At 62.5% G+C, this 21,221-nt stretch overlaps 1 protein-coding gene across 2 annotated transcripts; it reads right to left on the reverse strand.

Moving 5' to 3' along the window:
• Positions 1–123: 123 nt before the first annotated feature.
• Positions 124–10,001, reverse strand: CYP27A1 (cytochrome P450 family 27 subfamily A member 1). Of its 2 annotated transcripts, XM_090046164.1 has the most exons (10): positions 9,717–10,001; positions 8,473–8,663; positions 7,973–8,172; positions 7,686–7,883; positions 7,212–7,372; positions 6,775–6,938; positions 3,639–3,720; positions 3,175–3,375; positions 1,351–1,633; positions 124–767 (listed from the first exon to the last, which is right to left on the reverse strand). In XM_090046164.1, the coding sequence occupies exons 1-10, from the start codon at positions 9,984–9,986 to the stop codon at positions 688–690; spliced, it is 1,830 nt and encodes a 609-aa protein (XP_089902290.1). In that variant the 5' UTR covers positions 9,987–10,001; the 3' UTR covers positions 124–687. The 2 variants fall into 2 exon arrangements, with proteins under 2 accessions (XP_089902290.1, XP_089902292.1); XM_090046166.1 differs by lacking the exon at positions 1,351–1,633.
• Between the last annotated feature and the right edge of the window lie 11,220 nt (positions 10,002–21,221).

Genomic DNA, 21,221 nt, shown 5'->3' on the forward strand with positions numbered 1-21,221 from the left:
ACCCTGGCGCTCACACCAGGCCTGGGGCTGCCTCGAGGGCACGTGGCAGGGCTCAGATATGCACCCCCCCAGCCCCAAGACCCCTCCCCTGCCCTTCCCATAGCATCGCACATACTCGTTAGGCCTTGCACACTGGTGGTTTACTGCTGTTTGGCTGAATCCTCTAGGGTCTGGCAGAGCCCCTCTCCCCCCGACCCCTCTGCATGGCTTGCACATGGGCTAGCGGTACTGCTGGCCAACAGGGAAACTGAGGCACAGAGCCGCCTAGGCTTGCATGGGGTTAGCCTATCTGGGGTAGAGCTGGGGGTAAACCCAGGCATTGGGGCTCCCAGCTGGTGGTACCCCCTGCCTCCCAACCCTGGGCACAGCAGAACCCTATGGGGCACATAGTGCCCAGGTCACTTGTAGGGCTGGGCTGGAGGACTTGCAAAGCCCAGCCCTGTCCTGGGTGCCAGCTGGGGCCCCTTTGGGTCTGGGAGAGGGTCAGAGCCCTCCACAGCAGTGGGCATGGGGGGGGGGGGGGGGCACAAGTAACCTCCAGCTTGGTCCTGAAGCGATAAAATGACCCGTTGACCCTGCCCTGGAGTCTGTCCCCTGGGCCGGGACAGGACCCCCAGGGTCCCCGGCAGGGCTGGCTGCACTCAGGGGACTGGCGCCCGGGCCACAAGCTCCAGGTTGATGGGTTTGTCAGGCACCAGCACAATGCGGGACAGGGGCCGCGCCTCCCCGCCGCGGGGGTCCGGGTGTAGCTCGTAGTTCTGGACGATCTGCGGGGGGTGAGATGCCCATCAGTGCTGTGCTCGCACCTCCAGCACGGGTATTGCCGAGCTGCCCTGCGCTGGCTCAGCCCCCGCCCGTCCTGCCCTGTCCCTGTGTCCTGGGCCAGAGCGGAGCTGGCGGGCAAGTGCCCGGGGCCATGCGGGGCTTTCCCCTGTTCCCCCAGCACGGAGGGTCCCAGCAGGGCTGGTGCAGAGGCTGTGGCCCTCGCTCCCTGGCCCAGCGCTCCCTGCGCCCCTTTCCTCCCTGCACGCGTCCGGTCCCCGGTGGATCCAGCTGCGCTCTCAGCTCCACCACGTCTGGGGGCACGAGCCCCCCGTGAATGCCCCGCGGGGGGCAGGACGGCCTGGGCTTGGTTTGCAACTGCCAGCCTGTTCGTCCTGTGCAAGGACCCCTGTTCTGTCTGGGCAGAGACCGGTAGAAATAAATCCGCGGGGACTTCCTCCTCCCCATTCAGTGCGGTGCAAACCCTGCTCCTGTCCCCTCCCACGTCTCTCCTAGGCCTGGCCTCAGTCTCTGGTCCTAGGGAAGCCCCTCCGCAGCCCCCAGCCTCCTTGCTGCCCTGCTCCGCACCTTCTCCAGCTCTTCTCTCTCCTCCTGGGGCTGTGGGGACCAGAGCTGGGTGCTGGTTTAAGGTGTGACTGTCCCATGGGTTTATGAAGGGCTTCGTGATGCTTCCTATTGTGTTCACAGTCCCCAAGGTGGGGAGTCTCCATCCTTGGAGGTGTTTAAGACCCGGGTAGACAAACCCTTGGCTGGGATGATGTAGGTGGGGCTGGTCCTGCTTGGCGCAGGGGGTTGGACTCGATGTGACCTCCTGAGCTCCCTTCCACCCTCGTTGTCTGTGAGTCTGAGCCTGCAATTCCCAGATTTCCTCCATGTGAGCTAACAGCTAATATAGAGCTCACCCCCACCTGCATCTCATTTGGGGCCATGGGCAGCAGCAGCGGCAGGTCTCAGCCGTGGGGCAACCAGCTCCCACCCAGTGTCCACTGCCAGGGGGATGAAGCGGGGTCATAGCAAGGCCCAGCTGGCCAGAGCCTCAGGAGGGTCACAGAGGATGAGGATGCAGAGCCAGAGCTGGAGGCAGGTTGAGGTTGGATTTGGGGAGACACCTCTGCACGGCCCGAGCAGGGAGATGCCAGGGCTGGGGGTGCTCTGCAGCACAGGAGGGTGCGAGGCGAGGCTGGACGGGTGCTGGGCAGGAGGATTGAGGTGCAGCGATGCCCGTGCTCTGCTGGGGGTGTCCCAGGCTGGGCTGTGCTGGCTGCCCCCTGGGTGAGGGGGTTGAAGCCCCCCCAGAGGCTCTCGGTGCTGGCTGTAGCTCAGGCTGGGGCTGCACCAATGCTTTTGCTGGGACTCAGCCCTGCAGGGTCCTGGCTACAGGCTGTCCCTGCTCAGCTTAGCCCTCCCACTGCAGTGGGGGCATGGCCTGGGCCTGGGCACTTTCCAGCGCCCACCAACCTACTGCTGCCAGGGGGATGTTGGTGGCTGCGGCCCCCCTCTATCCCAGGACAGGGGCGGGGGCAATGCCCGGGGCTGTGTTGGGGGTGACAGTGTCACGTGGCTCCGAGGTCACACCCAGGGTTTGTCTGGGGGTTTGGATGGGGCGGCTCCTGCTTCGGGCTGGATGCAACCCCAAAACTCCCCCCACCCCACGCTGCTAGGGCTCTGACCCTACTCCTCTGCTCTGCCTGGCAGCCTGGGGAGGGGAAGCTGGAAGCCAGAAGGTGCCAGTCTCTTCCACAAGCGGATCCCAGCCCCATCCACCTCCTTTCCTAACCCAGCTGGGGCCGAGCTCTGGCCCTGTCCCCAGAGCCAGGTCCTCTCCCCTCCTGCAGCTCCTGCCTGTGGGGCTCTTCTCCCAGCCACCCATTCTGTCCAGGCTGCGGCCACTGCAGGGATCTGTGTCAGGGCTGGATGTGGCCATGTGCACATGCACCCCCACAGACCCACCGATGGACACACACACGTGAATGCAGAAATGTGCACATGCAAACACCAGCCTAGAGGAACGCATGCACATTCAAACATGGGAATGTGTGCACATGCACCTGAACACACACATGCAGATGCACAAGTGCACGCAGGAACACACACCTGCACAAATGTATTCCTATACACAATCTCACATGTGTGAAAGCACACACATAAGCATTCACATGCCTGCACACAACCACCCATGCACAAGTGCACACGTGAACACCCACACCTGCACATGCATGCCCAGGCACACATGCACCTGTGAACACACGCGTGCACACAAGTACCTTCCCAGGCACAATTGCACACGTACGTTTGAATGCACGTATGCACACCAATACACTCACATGCACATACAGATGCATCACACGCATACTTGTGCACACACATGCAAGCACAGGCCCCCCCACTCACCCGTGTGAGGGCCAGGTACATCTCCAGCTCAGCAATGCGGCGGCCAACACAGGCGCGGACGCCATAGCCAAAGGGGATGGAGCTGAAGGGGTGGTGGGGGGCCGCCCCGGCCTGGAGCCAGCGCTGGGGCAGGAAGCGCTCAGGCTCTGGAAAGCTGCGCTCGTCATGAGCCATCGCGTAGTGCGCCAGGACGAACAGCGTCTGCGGGGTGGCAGGGCACCGTGACATTGGGACAGCTCCCAACCCTTGATGCCCCTCACTCCTGACCCACAGCCCCCTTCTCCAGCCCTGCTCATGCACCTCGCTCCTGACCCACACCCCCTTCTCCACCAGTCCTTCCTCCTCCACCCCCAGGTTCAGCCCTAGCCCGTCCAAGCTGGGACACTCCATGGTGCCAAACAGGTGTCACCTCCATGCACAGTCCTCCCTCCCACTCCCCATTTCAGGGCCCAGCACACACTCACGTCCTTGGGGAAGAGATAGTCTCCTACCACGATGTCCTTCTCCACGATGATCCGGGCATTGGTGGGCACGACGGGGTAGAGCCTATGGGAATGGGGGTGTTAACATGGCAGGGGGGAGCCCAGAGCACCCCAACCCGAGCATCCCTGGGCATGTTCCTACCTGCCTCTTCTTCCCCTGCCCCTTATCTGCCAGTTAGCCTGGGGGTGCCATGACGCAATTGAGGCTCCCCGCCCCAGTTCCAGCTCCACCTAAAACTTAACCCCAGCTGCTGGCAGAGGCAGTCACATTTCTATCCAGGCAGCAGCAAAGGCCTCACCCAGCCTCACGGTTCCCTGTCAGCTACCGGGTCCCTGCAAAGCTCTCTCCGCTCCCAGGTGTGAACGCCCCTCTCTCCTTGTTCGAGCTCTCTGCATGCTCCTGCCCAAACCAGCCTTTCCTCTGCTGGCTGCCACCTGCCAGCCCAGCCCAGCCCAGGGACGTATCTCTTCTACCCCCCACCCCACCAGCTCTAGCTAGAAACCTTCACTCAGGTGTGATATAACAAGTGGGCATCCTGGGGCCGGTCAGTTGTTGGTCTGCCTACTTGTCTCTGGGCTAACTGCCCACCTCGCCTGCCATGCCTTTGATGATACCGATTAAGATGTCAGGCGGGAGGCTATCCATTTACTTGCCCTCATGCCAAGGGTCTATACATGGCTCCGAACCTTCCCTGATACCATGTCCCATGCCTTGGAGATGGCATCCATGGCCTAACACCTGGCCCAAGTTTGTGCGGCCTGACACCCAGCCTATAGTCTGTCTGGCCACAGGACTCTTTAGCCTGGAAAAGCGCAGGCTCAGGGGTGATCTGGTGGCCAGCTATAAGTTTATCAGGGGTGACCACCAGGATCTGGGGGAACCTCTGTTCACCAGAGCGCCCCATGGGATGAGGAGGTCGAACAGTCACAAACTCCTGCGAGACCGTTTCAGGCTGGACATAAGGAAGAATTTCTTTCCTGTCCGAGCCCCCAAGGCCTGGAACAGCCTGCCAGAAGAGGTGGTTCAAGCACCTACATTGAACACCTTCAAGAGCAAATTGGATGCTTATCTTGCTGGGATCCTATGACTGACTTCCAGCTGACTTCCTGCCCTTCAGGTGGGGGGCTGGACTCGATGATCTCCCGAGGTCCCTTCCAGCCCTAATGTCTATGAAATCTATGGCCTGACACCCGGCCTTAACTTGCTTGACCTAACACCCGGCCCATAAGCCTGTGCCTCCGCACTGGGACCCATGCTCCAGAGTCTCACATGGGATTCTCACTCCCCACTGGAGCTTGCAATCCCTATGCCCTCACACCGGGCTCTTGATCACACCACTCAGGGCTCCCAGCCCCACTTGGGACCCTTGTGGTCTTTTCATGCTCATGTGGGCCTCTCACCCAGCTCTCTTATTGAAACCTCAGAGCTCACAGGGAGCCTGGGCCCCTGCTTTGTTCTTAGTACCCACCTGAGTTGTGGGGGTTGGGGTTAAAAGGTGCCCTGTACTCACCTTTCACTGGGGAGACAACTGGCCTGGCATTTCCAGGGACTACCCCACCATGGGTAGCCCCACCAGACTATCCTACCCCGTAGTTGTATGTCATGCCCCGGGACAGGGAAACTCCTACCATCCCCATAGTCCCCCCCAGATCTCCGAGGGTGTTTCATGAGCAGCAGCTTCAGCTGGGTGGTGTCCTCTCAGTTGCTGGCAGCAAACTGCCGGCCACATTGCTCAGGGTCCTGCTCTTATAGGAAACAGCTGGGCCCTGTTTCCAGTCAGTTGCCTAATTGGGATTGCAGCTGCAGGCTGCTTTGCTGCTGCCTGTGCCCCTGTGAGTAACAGAGCGCACACTCAGCTCTGTTACACATGGGCCTGAGAACTTGGCAGACACGACCCACTGTGAAGTGCTGCAGGCGCCATCAGGGCGCACAAGAAGGCGACATGTGTTATGAACTAAAGAGACGTTCATTTGACTCTCATGACTGCGGGACTCGGGGCAGGCCCTTGCTGTTGCCTGGATAGAAATGTGACTGCCTCTGGACTCTTTTTGGCCTAATGTGTTGGGTTTTTTAAAAATGTTGTATATAATCTAGCAAAGCATATACTTAACAATAATATAGAGCAATATATATATGATCTAACAAATGTAATCCTGGAATTATATATATGATCTAATATATATAATCTAGCAAATAACATATAGCAATAGCATACCACATATGTAACATATAGTAGTAACATATAGTTATTTGCTAGATTATATATGGCATACCATATATATAGCTATATGTAATATATAATCTAGCAAATAATATATATAGTAATATATATACTATACTATATATAATCTAACAAAGAATATATATATAGCAACCATATATAGCAATATATATGTAATCCAGCAGATGATACATAGCTATACGTATATATGCATACTAGAATATATAATCTAGAACATAAGGTATATAGCAATTATATTAGACAATATATATATGCTATGATATATATCATCTACCAAACAAAATAGATGGCAATAATATATAGCAATATGTATATATGCTACTATATAATCTAGCAAATAAAATATCTAACAATCATATTTAGCAATATATATATGCTATACTATATATAATCTAGCAAATAATACACATAGCAGTACTATGCAGCAGTGTAGATCTGCTATAATGCACCTAACGTAGCAAACAGGATGTATGGCAATAACAGCTGCATCTCTGCTCCCAGACGTGATCTAGGACATGACGTGCGTGGCACTTGCACGGACGCCGTAGCAAGCTGGGCGCCCGCCAGCGGGTCGTTCTGATCTGGTTTGCTGCTAAGGGGGTGACCCTGGGGTCGAGCCTGGCAGGTCACTACAGCACCTGTCTTCCCTGGGCCAGGAGGAAGGTGCATGGCAGGGCCATGCCAGGCTGCTCAGGGGTGGCAGGGGCTTGACCCCCAACCCTGGTACTGCAGGCGCCAAGGAGATGCAGGGAGCAGCCTCTGTTTCCCTCCTGCTTCCCCTGCCTCAGTTTCCCTCCCAGGCAAGATGTGAAGGCCACCGCTGTGCACTCGCGGTCCCTGGGGCTTGGACAGGTCCAGAGCATCCCAGCCCCTACCTGAGCGTCTCTTTGACGATGGCCTTGAGCAGTGGCATCTGGGCCAAATGGGGGACATCGGGGACCTGCCCCCCGACAACACCGGTCACCTCGCGGTGAAGGTCGGCCTGGGCCTGCGGGTCCCGGGCCAGGTGGTACAGAGCCCACGACAACGTGTTGGATGTCTGGGTGGGGGGTGGGGGGAGGTGTGAGTGATCAGGGGAGCCCCAGGTAGCCCTGTCCTGACCCCCATCTCCCCCCAACCCAGCACTTGGCACCTGGCAGAGCAGGAGGGAAACAGGCGGGGCAGGCAGAGCCGTACTGGGACCAGGTACCCTCCCTTCCAAATGCAGCCCAGCCTAGGTCTGGTCCCAGGGCCAGGGCCCCAGGGGTCCCCCATCCCCCCTGGGCCCAGCCTGGCTTGGGGAGGGGGTCACGGGGGGTCCCCGGGGCCGCACCGTGTCCACGCCGGCCAGCAGCAGCTCAGCCACGCTGCCGTAGACCTGTGTGGGCGTGAGGTGGCCGCAGGCCAGCAGGTAGCTCAGGTAGCCGGAGGCCTCCTGGCCCCGCTCCTGCTGCGCCGCCAGCTCCTCCATCCTGCGGTCGATCAGCTGCTTGCCTGTGGGCCCAGGGGTGAGCGGCAGGAGGGAAACCGAGGCAGGGGCAGGCAGGGCCCAGCTGGAAGCAGAGCCCCCCACCCTACTCATGCCGGTCCCCTCCAGCCAGGACCCCCCAGGCAGTCAGATCCCCGGAGTCCCCCAGCCCCCACCCAGGGCCTGGGGGGGTTCCCCTCCCTCCGCAGCAGGGGCACGGTCTGGGCCTGGGCTAGGGTTAGGGTTTGGATGGGGTGATCCTGCCTTGGGCTGGATGCGACCCCACCGCTCCCCTTGCCCCTGGGCCTACGACCCAGCCTCCCCCGCGCCGGCACGGACCGAAGGCGAAGATGGTGTCCCAGCTGCGCAGGTAGCGGTCCCAGAAGGGCAGCAGCGGCCGGGTCCAGGCGGGCAGGGCCGTGACGAAGACGGAGTCGCGGAACATGCAGCCGATGGCGTCGATGAAGCGCTGGGTCTCAGGTGGCACCTGCGGCTCCAGGCACCCGATGCGGGTCTCGAACAGGATGCTGGCGATGCCTGGGGGGAGAAGGGAGGGGCTGGGACGGGCAGGGCCGCGGGGTGATGGCCAGCAGGGCCCCCAAGCCCGGCCCCGGCCCCGCACCGACCCTCCAAGGCGAAGCGGTAGAGCAGGCTGGCCACGTCGCCCAAGCCCTGGCCCGAGGGGCTGCCGCGCCGCTCGGCCTCCAGCCGCCCCAGCAGGTCGGATGTCACGGCGTTGAGGGTCCCGGCGTAGAGCATGGCCTCCGTCGGCTTCAGCATCCGCCGGTTCAGCACCTGGCGCAGCCGGTGCCAGCGCTCCCCATCCCTGCACGGGGCACGAGCATCAGACTGAGCCGCACCCTCGGCAGCCCCCCCGCGCCTGGACGGAGATGAGCCCTAGTGTAGACGGGGCTCCGCTGCAGGTGGTGTGTGCACTGCATCTGCAGCAGTGGGGTGCACCACAGTGCCCGAGGGCCATCCTGGGCAGCCTGCTTCCGCCGTCCCCCTGGTTCAGGACCTGGTACTGCTCGTGCCCGCAGGGAGAAGCAGGAGCCAGACTCGCTGAGAGAAGCTGGGGGCCCCATCCCTGTTCCCCAAGCCTGGAGCCGCCACACGCCGGACTCACTCAGTGAAGGGGCCGTAGGGCAGGCCCCGGGCATCGCGGTGCTCCTTCCACAGCGCCATGTCGCTCCTCACCGGGTACTTGCCCTCCTGCCGCAGCACCTGCTCCAGCAGCTTGGGGCAGGCCACGTTGATGTTGGTGTAAGGCCCCAGGGACGACTTCCACAGGGGCCCGTACGCCTGCTTGGAGATGAGCTGCAAGGCAGAGGGACTGATGCCGACCAGAGCGATAGGGCGGGCGTGCCAGGATGCCAGGCATCGCAGGTGCAGGCTGCCACGGGGGCCGAGGCGCAGGCGTGAAGCCCAGACAGGTTCGGATCCGCCCGCCGTGCGGGAACACAGGGCCGGGAGCTCAACCCCTGCATGCGGCGTGCCCAGCCCCGTGGCTCAGGTTTCTGCAGACCTGCCTCGGCTGGCAGGTGCCTCCCCTACCCCCAGCTCCAGCTGCAATTCTAGCGCCGAGGGAAAAACACATTCAGAGCCGCAGGAACCAGTTTTGCGGCCTCAGCGGAGCTGGCTGGGCCCCCGCGCCAGGCCTTGCCTGGGCCTGGGCAGTCAGAGGGGGGGCCTGAGTCTTCCCTTGTCTTGCTCCTAAGACAGGGCCCATGGGGAGCAGCAGGATCTGGCCCTGCCTCCAGCTTCCAGCCCCTAGCACCCGGCTGAGCAGAAGGGAGACGAGGGCTGGACGTGCCCCTGCAGGTCTCTGCCAGCCCCGTGGCCGTGACCTGCAGCCGCCCCGGGCCAGGACAGGGCGGGCATGCCGCCCCCGTCCACCCGCCAAGCCGGCCTGACGGGGCTTTATGGCTCCCTGAAGCCTCCTTGTTCCGGAAGAAACCAAGGGCCTCGGTTTCCCATGGGCGCTCGGTGCCCCCCACAGCCAGGGAGACCAGGCAGCCTCCCCGTGCCCCCAGGGAAACTGAGGCAGGGGTCCCTAACCAGGCTGATGGAGGACCCCAGCCCAGTGCTCCGGGGGCCCAGGACGGAGGGCAGAGGGTGCCTGGGCCGGCGCGCACGGGGAGGGTGACCCGGGGATGAGGGGTGCAGGGGCAGGGGGCCCCAGGGTACCAGGGGGTGCCTGACTGGGGGGCACGGGGCGGGGGACCTGGGTGTGGGGGGTGCACGGGCAGGGGCCCCAGGGCAGAGGGTGCCTGGGCTGGAGGGGACAGATGCCGGGGGCCGGGGGGGCCGGGGGGGCAGGGGGGGCCGGGCGGGGGGGCCCGGGCCCGGGCCGGGGCCGGCCGCGCCCACCTGCAGCCGGTGCGTGTGCAGGAGGTATCCGCGCAGGAAGAGCCAGTACAGCCCGGCCAGCAGCCCCGGGCCCGGCAGGTCCTCGGGGCCCTTCAGCCGCCGCCCGGCCGCGGCCGCGCTGCCCCTGCGGCCCGGCCCCGGGGCCCGCAGCGCCGCGCAGCCCGGGCCCCGACCCGGACCCCGGCCCCAGCCCCGACCCCGGCCCCAGCCCCAGTCCCGGCCCCAGCCCCGGCCCCAGCCCCAGCCCCGGCCGCGGCCGCCCAGCGCCATGGCCCGAGCGGGAGGCGCGCGCGAGGCCGGATCCGCCCCGCGCAGCGGCCCGGCGGGCGGAGGCGGGGCGGGGGGGCAGAGCCGGGCGCCGCAGCCCCGCGTCCCCTGCCCGCGGCGCTCGCCCGGACGAGGGCGAAGCCCTGGATGCTTTCTGCGGAGCTGACACCTGTCACCGCCCGGCTGGACGTCGCACACGCGCTTCTCCACTGCGCACTGCGCACTAACTCATCCGGCGTGAATTCGACACTTGCAGGACACGCGTATCACATTTACACGCAAGTCGGTGGAAGTTGCCATATATACTGTGCAGTGATGCGCGTGCAGACACGCACCCATACGGCACAGTCATTTTGGTTACTGTGCAGTAAATGCGCACATGTAAATGCGCCCAGTGTATTAGAAATGGCGACACAATTTGAAGCCAGCATTGAGTCCACAGATAAGATCAATCGCAGACTACCAGGATGCTTGAGGCAGCATAAATTTAGGAGGTGGTTGGGCGGTCACCTGGAGGTCCGGGCTGGCCACAAAAGTAGGAAACATCTATATCTGGAATAGGACAAGTCTTGGCTGGCTGCAGCATGACCTGGAAATAACCCGCATATCATCGTTTCATTTTGCTTTGTTTCATCTGTCAGTCAATCACTGTGTCCCGTAGGGCTGCAGTGGTCTGAGGTCTCACTCACGGCCGCGGCCCAGCTACCTCCAACCCGCCCGTGATGTGTGAGGAGAGGCTGAGGGACATGGGCTGATTGAGCCTGCAGAGGAGAAGACCGAGGGGATTGCACAGCAGCCGTCACCTCCCTGCCGGGGGCTGCAAAGAGGACGGAGCTGGGCTGGTCTCAGTGGGGGCAGATGGCAGGACAAGGAGCAATGGGCTCAGGCTGCAGCAAGGGACGTTGAGGTTGGATATAAGGAAAAACTTTCTCCCAAGGTGGGTGGTGAAGCGCACCCAGAGAGGTGGTGGCGTCTCCACCCTTGGAGGTGTGGACAAAGCCATGTCTGGGATGATGTAGCTTGGAGCAGAGCCTTGGACTAGATGCGACTCTCCGAGCTCCCTCCCAGCCCTTATTTTGCATCAGTCCGTGCTCATTATCATCTCCCCCTTCCTGCTAATATCTCCCATCCCACAGGTATGAGCCGCCCTTTCTCCTTTTTAATGCTCTTGATACTCCACCATCCAAACTACCCTTTCTTCTTCGGGAGGCGCCTGTCCCAGCCCGCCCTGGGGACATCCCTTTCTTCCAGCCCCCTAGACTGTTTTCAACTCCAGCCAACAAGTTCCAGTCTGGAGAAGCAATGACTCACGGGGCATGTTTACACATTCATTACTGCATCCTAGTTACTGCACATTAAGTTTAGTCCTTGGAGAACCAGGTACGAGGTCAATGGGCAGCAACTCACACTACTGCGCAGTAGTGCTGGCACACGGGTTTTTAGTGGCATGTTTTTTGCTTTGGTCTCCAATGCCGAGGCCCTGATCTGTTAGTAAAGCTTCTGGGTTCTCTCTGACTGGAGAAAACCGTGCCTCCTGCTGCGTGCACCCCACTTCTTGAAATCCCAGATCTGCCCAGGGTGCCGGGGCGCTGCAGGGCCCGGTGCCAGCTCCATGCGTTTCCTGCTGCTTTGATCTGAAGCATGCGGGTCTGGCAGGAGCGTCGCCCCCCACACTGTGTGTTGTGTCTTCGGGTCCAGGCAGGGCCACGGGCTCCGTTGTCTGCCACTTGGCTCCTGGAGCTTGGGTGAGATGCAGAAACAACGATTGCAAGCGTATTTGGTGGGAAAAGCTCCAAAAAGTTCCTTGTCTCTCAGGCCAGGGGCAAGGCACCAGCGGGGCTCTCTAGCCATTGGCCCGGCTCAGCGAAAACACCCAGACAACGGTAAGGGCACAGGACGTACAACCCACACTACCAGCGGCCCCGCTTTTAGAGTCGGGGTGCCCCCTCGCTACAGCTTGCCTCTTGTTATCCCTGCTTTCCAAGCCATGGCTTTGTCCTTCTCCATTTGTTCAGCTATTGGATTGTTTTTTCCCCCTGTTTTCTCTGAATCAGTGTTTTTGCAAACTGCCTTTTTATTAGGTCACTCAGCCATCAGCAAAGCCTGCTTCTGCCAAGGTCCTTTGCAGTAGCTCTGGAGGGTTCAAGGAGAGGCCGGACAGGCACGGGACATGGGGTAAGCTTGGTGTTGCAATGCCTGTGCTCTGCTATAGGAAAGTCCCAGGCTGCTGGGTTGTGCTGGTTGCACCCTCCTCCTCTCTGCTCCATGCCTCACGGAGATATTTGTTCAATATCTTCATCAACAATGTGGAAGGTGGGGTGGATGCACCCGCAGCAAGTTTGCAGATGACCCCAAGGTGGGGGGAGGAGTAGATATGCTGCAGGGTTGGACTGGGATTCAGAGGGACCTCAACACATTGGGGGATTGAATCAAAAGGAATCTCCTGAGGTTCAACAAGGACAAGTGCAAAGTCCTGCACTGCGGAGGGAGCGATCCCCCGCACCAGGGCAGGTGGGGGGGACAGGCTGGGCAGCAGCTCTGCAGGAAAGGACCAGGGGGACAGGGGACAAGAAGCGGGACAGGAGCCAGCAGTGTGTCCTGGGTGCCCAAAAAACCAACGGCATCCGGGGCTGCATTGGCAGGAGCATTGCCAGTAAGTCAAGAGAAGTGATTCCTCCCTCTCTTCAGCTCTGGGGAGGCCACATCTGGAGTCCTGTGTCCAGCTGTGGGCCCCACAACAGAAAGGATGTGGACAATTGGAGAGAGTCCAGCGGAGGGCAGTGAAAATGGTTGCGGGGCTGGGGGACAGGACTGGTGAGGGGAGGCTGAGGGAACTGGGCTGGCTGAGTCTGCAGAAGAGAAGACCGAGGGGGATTTGATAGCAGCCGTCACCTCCCTGCAGGGGGGCTGCAAAGAGGATGGAGCTGGGCTGGTCTCAGTGGGGGCAGACGACAGGACAAGGAGCAATGGGGCCAAGCTGCAGCAAGGGAAGTTGAGGCTGGATATTAGGAAAAACCTAGGAGGGTAGTAAAGCACTGGAGCAGGCTCCCCAGAGAGGCGGTGCAGTCTCCATCCTTGGAGGTTTTTAAGACCCGGGTAAACAAAACCCTGGCTGGGATGCTGTAGCTGGGGCTGGTCCTGCTTCGAGCAGGGGGCTGGACTTGATGTGACCTCCCGAGGTCCCTTCCACCCTCACTCTACGAGTCCGTGACTCTGGACAGCTGCTTGCAGTCCTGGAACTGCCTCTTTCTGTGCTTCTCAAGCAGTGTGGCCCGACCAGGCCCTCTCAGGTTCAGGCTGCTCGTCGGTGCTCTGGGAAAGGAGGTGATGAGCTGTCAGGAAGCGCAGGAAGGTTGGAAGAGGCCGTGCCTGCAGCAATAGTATGTCGGCATGGATCTGAGGCTCGCATGTGAGCTTTTCCGGCCCCGAGACTGTGCCCAGGGAATGGGCATGTGGTGTACCAGGGGACGCATCTCCTCCAGCAGCAGAGAGCACAGGAAATCTTGGCAAGGGCTGAAATCCAGAGGGAGAAGATCTCACCTGCAATAGGCCCAGGCCTCGCTTGTGAAACCAAGAGGGAGGGTGTGCATGCAGCCAGCGCTGCATCTGGTCCGTCCAGGAAGAATAAAGCAGGAGAAAGCACCTTCCACAGACCTGAGCCCTGCCGACTCCGGCTCCAGAACGGCTGTGGGTCGACAAAGCTTTGGGAGTCTCCGACCCCGATGCAGGAGACAGCAGCGTTACCCTCTTGGCCCATCCAGAAGCAGGGAGGGAGAGCTGTGTTGTCCTGCAGACGTCTGCTGAGCTGAGCTGAGCTGAGCTGAGCTGGGGGTACCTGCGGGAAGGGAAACTTTGGGTTTCAAGAGCCCCAGACAAGCAGTATTTGTCAAGAGACACATCCGCACGGCCCAAGCAGGGCAGCCGCGGGGAGACGCCAGGGCCGGGGACCCTGCAGCACGGGGGGGTGCAAGGAGAGGCTGGAAGGGTGCAGTGCAGGGGGGCTGAGGCGTAGTGATGGGTTTGCATGGGGCCAATCCTGCCTTAGGACTGGATGCGACACCGCAGCTCCCTGCAGGCCCTGTGGCTCTGGGGTCCTATGACTCTTTAGGTGAACAAGGTCCCTGCTCCTGTCCCGCTTCCCTCCGCCTCCTGGAAGAGAGCACCAGGGATGGGCTGCCCAGAATACAAGGAGCAGAGAGGATCCGGGCTGGTGGAGCTGCTCCTCATACGACTTCCAGGGAGGGAGGAGGGAGGAGGAGCAAGGACTGGACAAGTCGTCGGTGCAGAAACCAGAAATATCAGAGCTGCCATTTCCTGGGGGACACCCCGGGCCCGGCCCGCCCCATCTCCCACGTCCCGGGGCAGAGAGCGGAGCTGGAGGACGAGTGCCCAGGTCGGGGGAGGGTTTCCCCCATTCCTCCAGCACGGAGGGTCCCGGCAGGGCTGGTGCTGGAGATGAGGGGGCGAAGCATTGAAACAGGCACTTAGAGATGCTGTGGGGTCTCCATCACTGGAAATGTCTAAGAGCAGGAGCGCTGGCCCAGCTGTTCCCAGCCCCCAGCCCCCGGCCTGTGCCAGGGACAGTGACCTCGTTTCCCCGCAGCGATTCGCAGTCCTTCCTCGAGTCCCCGCACTGCTCCTTTCAGCCTCGGGTGCTGCCAACCGGGAGCGAGGCCAACGCAGGAGGCTGAGACCAGCCGGCCCAGCCGCCCGGCTGCATGGAGCGGCCCCCTCCCCTCCGCCGGCTCCATGCCCAGCCCGAGCGCTGCCCAGGCGGCCTTTGTTTCCCTTGTCGCTGCCTCTGGGGGGACGGGGAGGACATGGCAGTGTCCCCGCTCTCCGACCCGAGCCACGGGCGGACAACGGCTGAAGTCTCTCGGCCTGCTTGTCCAGGCCTCGCTGGGACCTCCGGGCTCGGAGCTGCCCCCTGCTCCTTGACTCTGGAGACATCCCAGAGCGGGTCTGGGGCCAAGAGCTCGGGAGGCTTGTGATACTGCTGGTTCCCATTGCAAAGCTCGGGGCTGACCACGCAGGTGGGCATTTGCAGAGCTCCCACGGTGTGGCCCCTGCCTTGTGGCACCCGAAGAGGGTTGTGCCTGGAACCGCTGCCAGATCAGGAGAGACTGAAAAGGCCGGGACACTTCAGCTTGGAAAGGAGCTGGCCGAGGGGGGAGAGGACAGAGGTCTATAACATCGCACAGACTACAGACCAAGGGAGAGGGAGCTGTTGTTCCCCTCCAGGCCCAGAACATGAAAATGAAATGGTCCCAGCTCTGCCACCGGCTTCCCGGATGTCCCTGGGCAAGTCCCTTAACCCCAGCATCCTGCTTGTCTGTTGTAGCCTGGCCTCCCCCTCATTCTGCATTGCCCACTATTCCCTTGGGGGGGGGTGCATGTACAAGTGTGTACATGGGGGACTCAGGCACACAGCCGGTGTCTCGCTCACCTGGACACTCATCCCTGCAGGGGTAGGTTTCAAGCCACCGAGTGCAGGGTCGTCCAGGCGCTGGCTTGAGCCTGGAGGGAGCCAAGGAGTAGACAGCAATGTGTGGGGGGGGGGCTGCTTTTGGGCCACGGGAGCCCTGGGGCATGCCAACATGGGGGAAGGAGGTTGGGTGCGGGATGGAGCCAGCGTGCCCGGCCCTGTGGGGCGCAGCGGCCCGGGCCTTGCCCCAGCCGCGTGCTACCATGCCCGGCTGCCTGTGCGGAGCAGGCGGCAGTGGGGTGGGGGGTGGCCTTCCCCTGCGCTGATCATTAACTCCCCTTATCAGGCAGGCAGGTTCAAGGGCTTGCAGCAGGCACTTTGTCCCTCGCGTGGGCACAGCCTCCATGGCCATGACCACGGGCAGCGACGGGCGGTGCTGGAGGTTGGCGGGGGAAGGAGGCCGCGGGTCCTTTGTGCCTGCAGCGTGGGGCTGCGACATGCAACCGGGGCTGCCCAGGCCCTGCGTCACCTCCGCGAAGCAGCACACGTGCCGGCCACCTCCAGGTCCCCGGCGCGCGGGAGCGGCTCGTGGCACCACAGCCCACGTGGCGATGGCACTCCACACCCTGCCTGCTGCCCCCGGCCAGGATGTTTCGCTGCAGTAATTGCCCCCCCCCACCCTTCCCGAGGGGCGATGCCCCGGGCTGTCGGGGCGACGGTGTCATGCGGCTCCAAGGTCGCGCACAGGGTTTGTCTGGGCTGGTTTGGATGGAGCCGATGCTGCCTCGGGCTGGATGTGACCCCGGGCTCCCTGCGGCCCTGCGGCACTGGGGTTCAATGAACTTGCAGGGGCGCCTCTGCCTGCCCCAGGGCGGTGGGCAAGCGCCCGACTTGTACACGTTACGAGCCAGAGTCTAGACTCGCTGTCCGTGGGTCCCTCCAGGGGCCGTCACGAGTCCCAGAGCCGCGGGGCTGGCAGGGGCAGCCGTGGGTCACATCCAGGCCCAGCCCTGCCCGGGGCAGGATCAGCCCTGTGCAAACCTGCCCAGACAAACCCCGTGTGTGACCTCGGAGCCGCACGACACAGGCATTGCACAGGTGTCCTGCTGCTGCGGGCGGGGGGTGGCGGGCGCTGGGGCGAGCCCAGGCCCAGGCCGTGCCCCGCTGCAGAGGGAGGGGAACCCCCCTGGCTGGGCCAGGCCAGGCTGAGAAGGGGGCAAATCCCTGCCTCCCCCCGGCACAAGGCAGAGGGAGCAGGGGCAAGAGCCTGTAGCCTCCCCAGCAGGAGCATCAGCACAGCCGGGCACAGCCCAGTGCCTCTGGAGGGGCTTCAACCCCTGACCATGGTGGGGGGCAGCCAGCACAGCCCCTGCTTGGGACCCCCCAGCAGAAAGCAAGCATCGCTGCACCACGACCCTCCCACCCAGCCTCTCCTTGGCCCCCCCGTGCTGCAGCCCCCGGCCCTGGGCACCTGCTCGGGCTCTGAAGCATCTCTGAGATCCCCGCCTTGCCTGGCTGCTTTCCAGGCCTGGGGGTGTGTGTGGGGGTCATTCCCGGGACCCCCTCTGGCAGCGCGGTGCCATCACATGGCCGTTCGCGTCTCTGCCGCTCTGGAGAATTGCCTGCTGCCTGCACCCTCCCCCCATCGCTGGGGGCCTGGAGTGCCCCCACCGAGCCCCTGCCAATGCTGTCTGCTGGGCTGGGCGAGGATGGGCATGAATTTGGGGGAGTTTGGCAGGGGGGAGGTGGGGGCTGCACTGGGGGCACACGCCCCCCAGGCTCAGTGCGGAGCTGGGCTCCTGCGCACAGTGCCACACAGCCGTGGGGAGCGGTGCCAGACCAGGCTGCTGCCCCCCCAGGTCCCCCTGGTGCCAGTGCCCCAACCCCCTGGGCTGGCGGTCGTTAAGGATCCAGGCATGATCTTCATTAGCTTCATTCGTCATGCCAGATGACAAAGCTAACATATTTAACGATTTCTTTGCCTCTGTCTTCCTAAGTAGGGACCAGTTCAGCCACCTCCCTGCTGGGCCCCCCTCAGGCCCCGGGAGAGACACGCCTGGGCCGGGGGTTAGCGAGGAGTTAGTTAGGGTACTTCTGGAGAGGCTGGACGTGTTCAAGTCCGCTGGTCCGGACGATCTTCACCCTAGGGTTCTACAGGAACTGGCCGAGGTCATTGCGGGACCCCTGGCGCGGCTCTGTGAGCACTCGTGGTGCTCTGGTGAGGTGCCGGAGGACTGGCAGAGGGCCAATGTGGTCCCTATCTTCAAAAAGGGAAAAAAAGAGGACCCGGGAAATTACAGGCCAGTTAGTCTTACCTCAATCCCGGGTAAGCTCTTTGAAAAAATCATCCTGGCACACATCCAGGAGGGCCTTGCGGGGGAATGCATGCTCAGGGGCAACCAACATGGGTTTATCAGTGGCAGGTCTTGTCAGACCAACCTGGTGGCCTTTTACGATCAGGTCACCAAATCATTAGACGCAGGGGTTGCTGTGGATGTAGTCTTTCTGGACTTCCGGAAGGCTTTCGACACTGTCTCTCACCCTGTCCTCATCAAAAAGCTGGGAGACTGTGGTGTCGATGCCCACACGGTCAAATGGGTCGCCAGCTGGTTGGAGGGCCGCACCCAGAGGGTGGTAGTGGATGGGTTCTTCTCGACCTGGAAGGATGTGGGCAGTGGGGCTCCCGCAGGGCTCGGTCCTCGGGCCCGCGCTGTTCAACATCTTCATCAGTGACTTGGATGAGGGGGTAGAAAGCACCCTGTTCAAGTTTGCTGATGACACTAAGATGTGGGGGGATGTGGGTGCACTAGAAGGGTGCAATAGGCTACAAGCTGACCTTGACAGGTTGCAACGGTGGGCGGATGAGAATAGGATGGGGTTTAACACTGATAAGTGCAAGGTGTTGCACATGGGGAGGAAGAACCGGCACCACACTTACAGGTTGGGGAACTCTCCTCTTGCCAGCACGGAGACGGAAAAGGATCTTGGAGTCGTCATTGACTCCACGATGAACATGGGCCGGCAGTGTGGGGAGGCAGTCAAGAAGGCCAATCGTACCCTGTCATGCATCCACAGATGCATCTCGAGCAGGTCCAGGGAGGTGATCCTGCCCCTCTGTGCGGCACTGGTCAGGCCGCAGCTGGAGTATTGCGTCCAGTTCTGGGCGCCACACTTCAAGAGGGACGTGGACGATATGGAAAGAGTCCAGAGGAGGGCCACTCGTATGATCAGGGGTCAGCAGGGCAGGCCTTATGAGGAGAGGCTACGGGCCCTGAACCTGTTTAGCCTCCACAAGAGAAGGTTAAGGGGGGACCTTGTGGCCTGCTACAAACTGGTCAGGGGGGATCAGCAGGTATCGGGGGAGTCCCTGTTCCCCCGTGCGCTGCCAGGAGTGACCAGGAATAACGGTCACAAGCTGGCGGAGGGTAGGGTTAGATTAGATATTAGGAGGCGCTACTTCACAGTCAGGGCGGCTAGGGCCTGGAACCGGCTTCCAGGGGAAGTGGTGCAGGCTCCTAGCCTGGGGATTTTTAAAAGGAAGTTAGATGAGCACCTTGCCGGGGTCATCTGACCCCGGTGCTCTTTCCTGCCAAGGCAGGGGGTCGGACTAGATGATCTTCCTAGGTCCCTTCCGACTCTAGCTACTATGAAACTATGAAACTATTCGCATCCTTGCCGTGTCCCAGAGGTGCGGGGCTGGCAGGGAGCTGCAGGGTCATGTGCAGCCTGGCCCAGGGAGCGCGAGCGAGAGGGCAGCTGGCGGTGACGGCCTGGGGTCATGGCGCTCTCCCGGGAACTAGGCAGAGACCTGGCAAACTCGTGCTCCAAGCAGTGGTCTGGGGGGCAGGGGCCAGAGTGAAGCCAGCCATGACTGTACTTCCCCGGGCAGCTGGTCCCCCCTCCTGTGCCCACAACTGTACCCACCCCATGCCCTATAACCCCCATTCACCCGGGGACGGTGGGTCACGGCTGTCACCAGGCCCTGGCATCTCCACCAAAGCCAGCCGGCTCCTCTATCGCAACAGGGTGTGCGGCAAGGGTCAGGAATGGGCCCCCTGCTAGCTGGAGCGAGAATGGCTCTACCATGTGTCATGGGCCCCGTAGTGCTGGCACAGACTGGGGATTCTCCCTTGGCTCCTGGGGTTTCTTCCAGCAGGAGGGTGCAGGGGCTGGGTGGATAGGTCCCTGCGGGCACTAGGGGAGCTGCTTGGCCCCAGCTGCTGCCCCAGTGAACGGATGCAGGGCTGTTGGGCGTGGGGAGCTGCGCCAGGTCTCGGCTGCAGCGGGTGTAAATCCCGAGGAGGGTCCCTTGGCCCCATGGGCCTTGCTGCAGGCTGCTGACAGCAAGGGAAGAGCAGATGAAAGGCCCGTCTGTCAGTCGGGGAGATTAGCCTGGGCCAGGAAGGGTGGGGGGCATTGCCTGCCGGGTCGTGGGCGGGGGCCGGGCGCTGACAGTGGCTCTCAGCACCCCAGGGTCCCTCTGGGCACAGGGGAGGGGCGCAATTAGGGCTGTTCACTCCCTCCCACAGGGAGCACCATCACTGAGCCCCGTGTCATGCAGGGCCGAGCCCCCGTGGCTGCGTGCCTCAGTTTCCCCTGGAGTCCTTGCGGGAGGGAGGGGAGTGCAATACAGGAGTGGGGGGACATGAGTGTTGGGCCAATGCACGGGGGTATTTCCCGGCCCTGCCCGTTCCCAGGCTGAAGCGGGAGCTGGGACCCCCACCCCCCTTGGGGTACCGAGGCTGGGCAGGGCAGGGGACAAGGAGGGAAGGGGCACGGAGAAGATGGGCACTCACCCAAGGCCGCGGGGGGGGGCGGTGGCAGGGCCGGGCTGGGACCCCGCTCCCCGCAGCCTCAGCACAAAGGCGCCTTGTCGCAGCGGCCTCGGGGGGGCCCTGCCAGCTGCACAGGTGGGCGCTGGGCAGATAAGGCTGAGGATGACCAGGCCACGTGGCAGGGTGGCGGCGTCTCTGGGGGGTGGGGCAATACCCAGGGCGGGGGGGGGCCATGGTCGCCCCATCTCGCCTGGCCCCCTGCCTGGAGCCCCCTGGCCTGGCTGTGGCCCCCCAGCTCCCTGTCCCCATGGGGGGTCCCCAGAGCCCCCCTGCAAGATGCTCCCGGCAGAGTCCATCCACCTAGGTCTGCCCCGGGACCCCCCAGCCCCCCCAGCCCTGGTGCTCCTGGGGCAGCAGTGGCAGCAGGGCCATGCCCCGCATGGCGGTAGCTCCCGTTGGGGGCACAGGCCCCCAGCACTGCCCCGGTGGGGGGCACTGGCCACCCCTGCACCCCGGGCTGCTGCCCCATGCACTGCCCAGAGCTGGCCACAGGGGGGCAGCCTTGTCCTTCTCATGGCCCCCCAAGGCCGACCGCACTGCAGTCCCCAAACCCAGGAGGCTGCACGGCCCAGGGGCTGAATGCTGATACCTTCCCCTGCATGCCGTGCCCTGCGCCCCTTCCCCTCTGGGCTGAGCGCCCCAAGCCCCTGCGCCCCCCAGGCTGCAATCCCAGCTCTGGCTAGAGGAGAGAGGCTCGCACGGGGCAGAGGAGGCTGCCTGCTGCCCTGCTTGCGGGGCAGACGGACACCGCCGGAGCCTGCAGGCACCTGGGACTGTCCCCTGGAAGAGCCGCCTCCTGCTCTCCGGGGCGCTGGGTGTTAACTCTGAAACCTACTGATGGTGATTCACGCGGCAATGACCTCAGCGCTGCACCGGCTTCTCCTCTGAGCCGGGGGGGCTCAGCGCCAAATCTCTCCTGTCCCCGATTTCCTAGTCCCGGGCCCTTCCCGGGCCCGGCAGCTCTGGCCTCACGTCGAC

This window comes from Crocodylus siamensis, chromosome 4, assembly GCF_052110815.1.
Source record: "Crocodylus siamensis isolate JL-2025a chromosome 4, ASM5211081v1, whole genome shotgun sequence".
Lineage (NCBI taxonomy): Eukaryota > Metazoa > Chordata > Crocodylia > Crocodylidae > Crocodylus > Crocodylus siamensis.

What these genes read in the sequence shown, in the direction of transcription:
- CYP27A1 (XM_090046164.1), bottom strand. Translation starts at nt 9,986, where the DNA reads ATGGCGCTGGGCGGCCGCGGCCGGGGCTGGGGCTGGGGCCGGGGCTGG. An exon ending in CTACCGCTTCGCCTTGGAGG is followed by an intron (nt 7,884 to 7,972) that starts GTCGGTGCGGGG and finishes TTCTCCCCCCAG; the next exon opens with GCATCGCCAGCATCCTGTTC. An exon ending in AGAGAGAAGAGCTGGAGAAG is followed by an intron (nt 768 to 1,350) that starts GTGCGGAGCAGG and finishes CACCCCCCGCAG; the next exon opens with ATCGTCCAGAACTACGAGCT.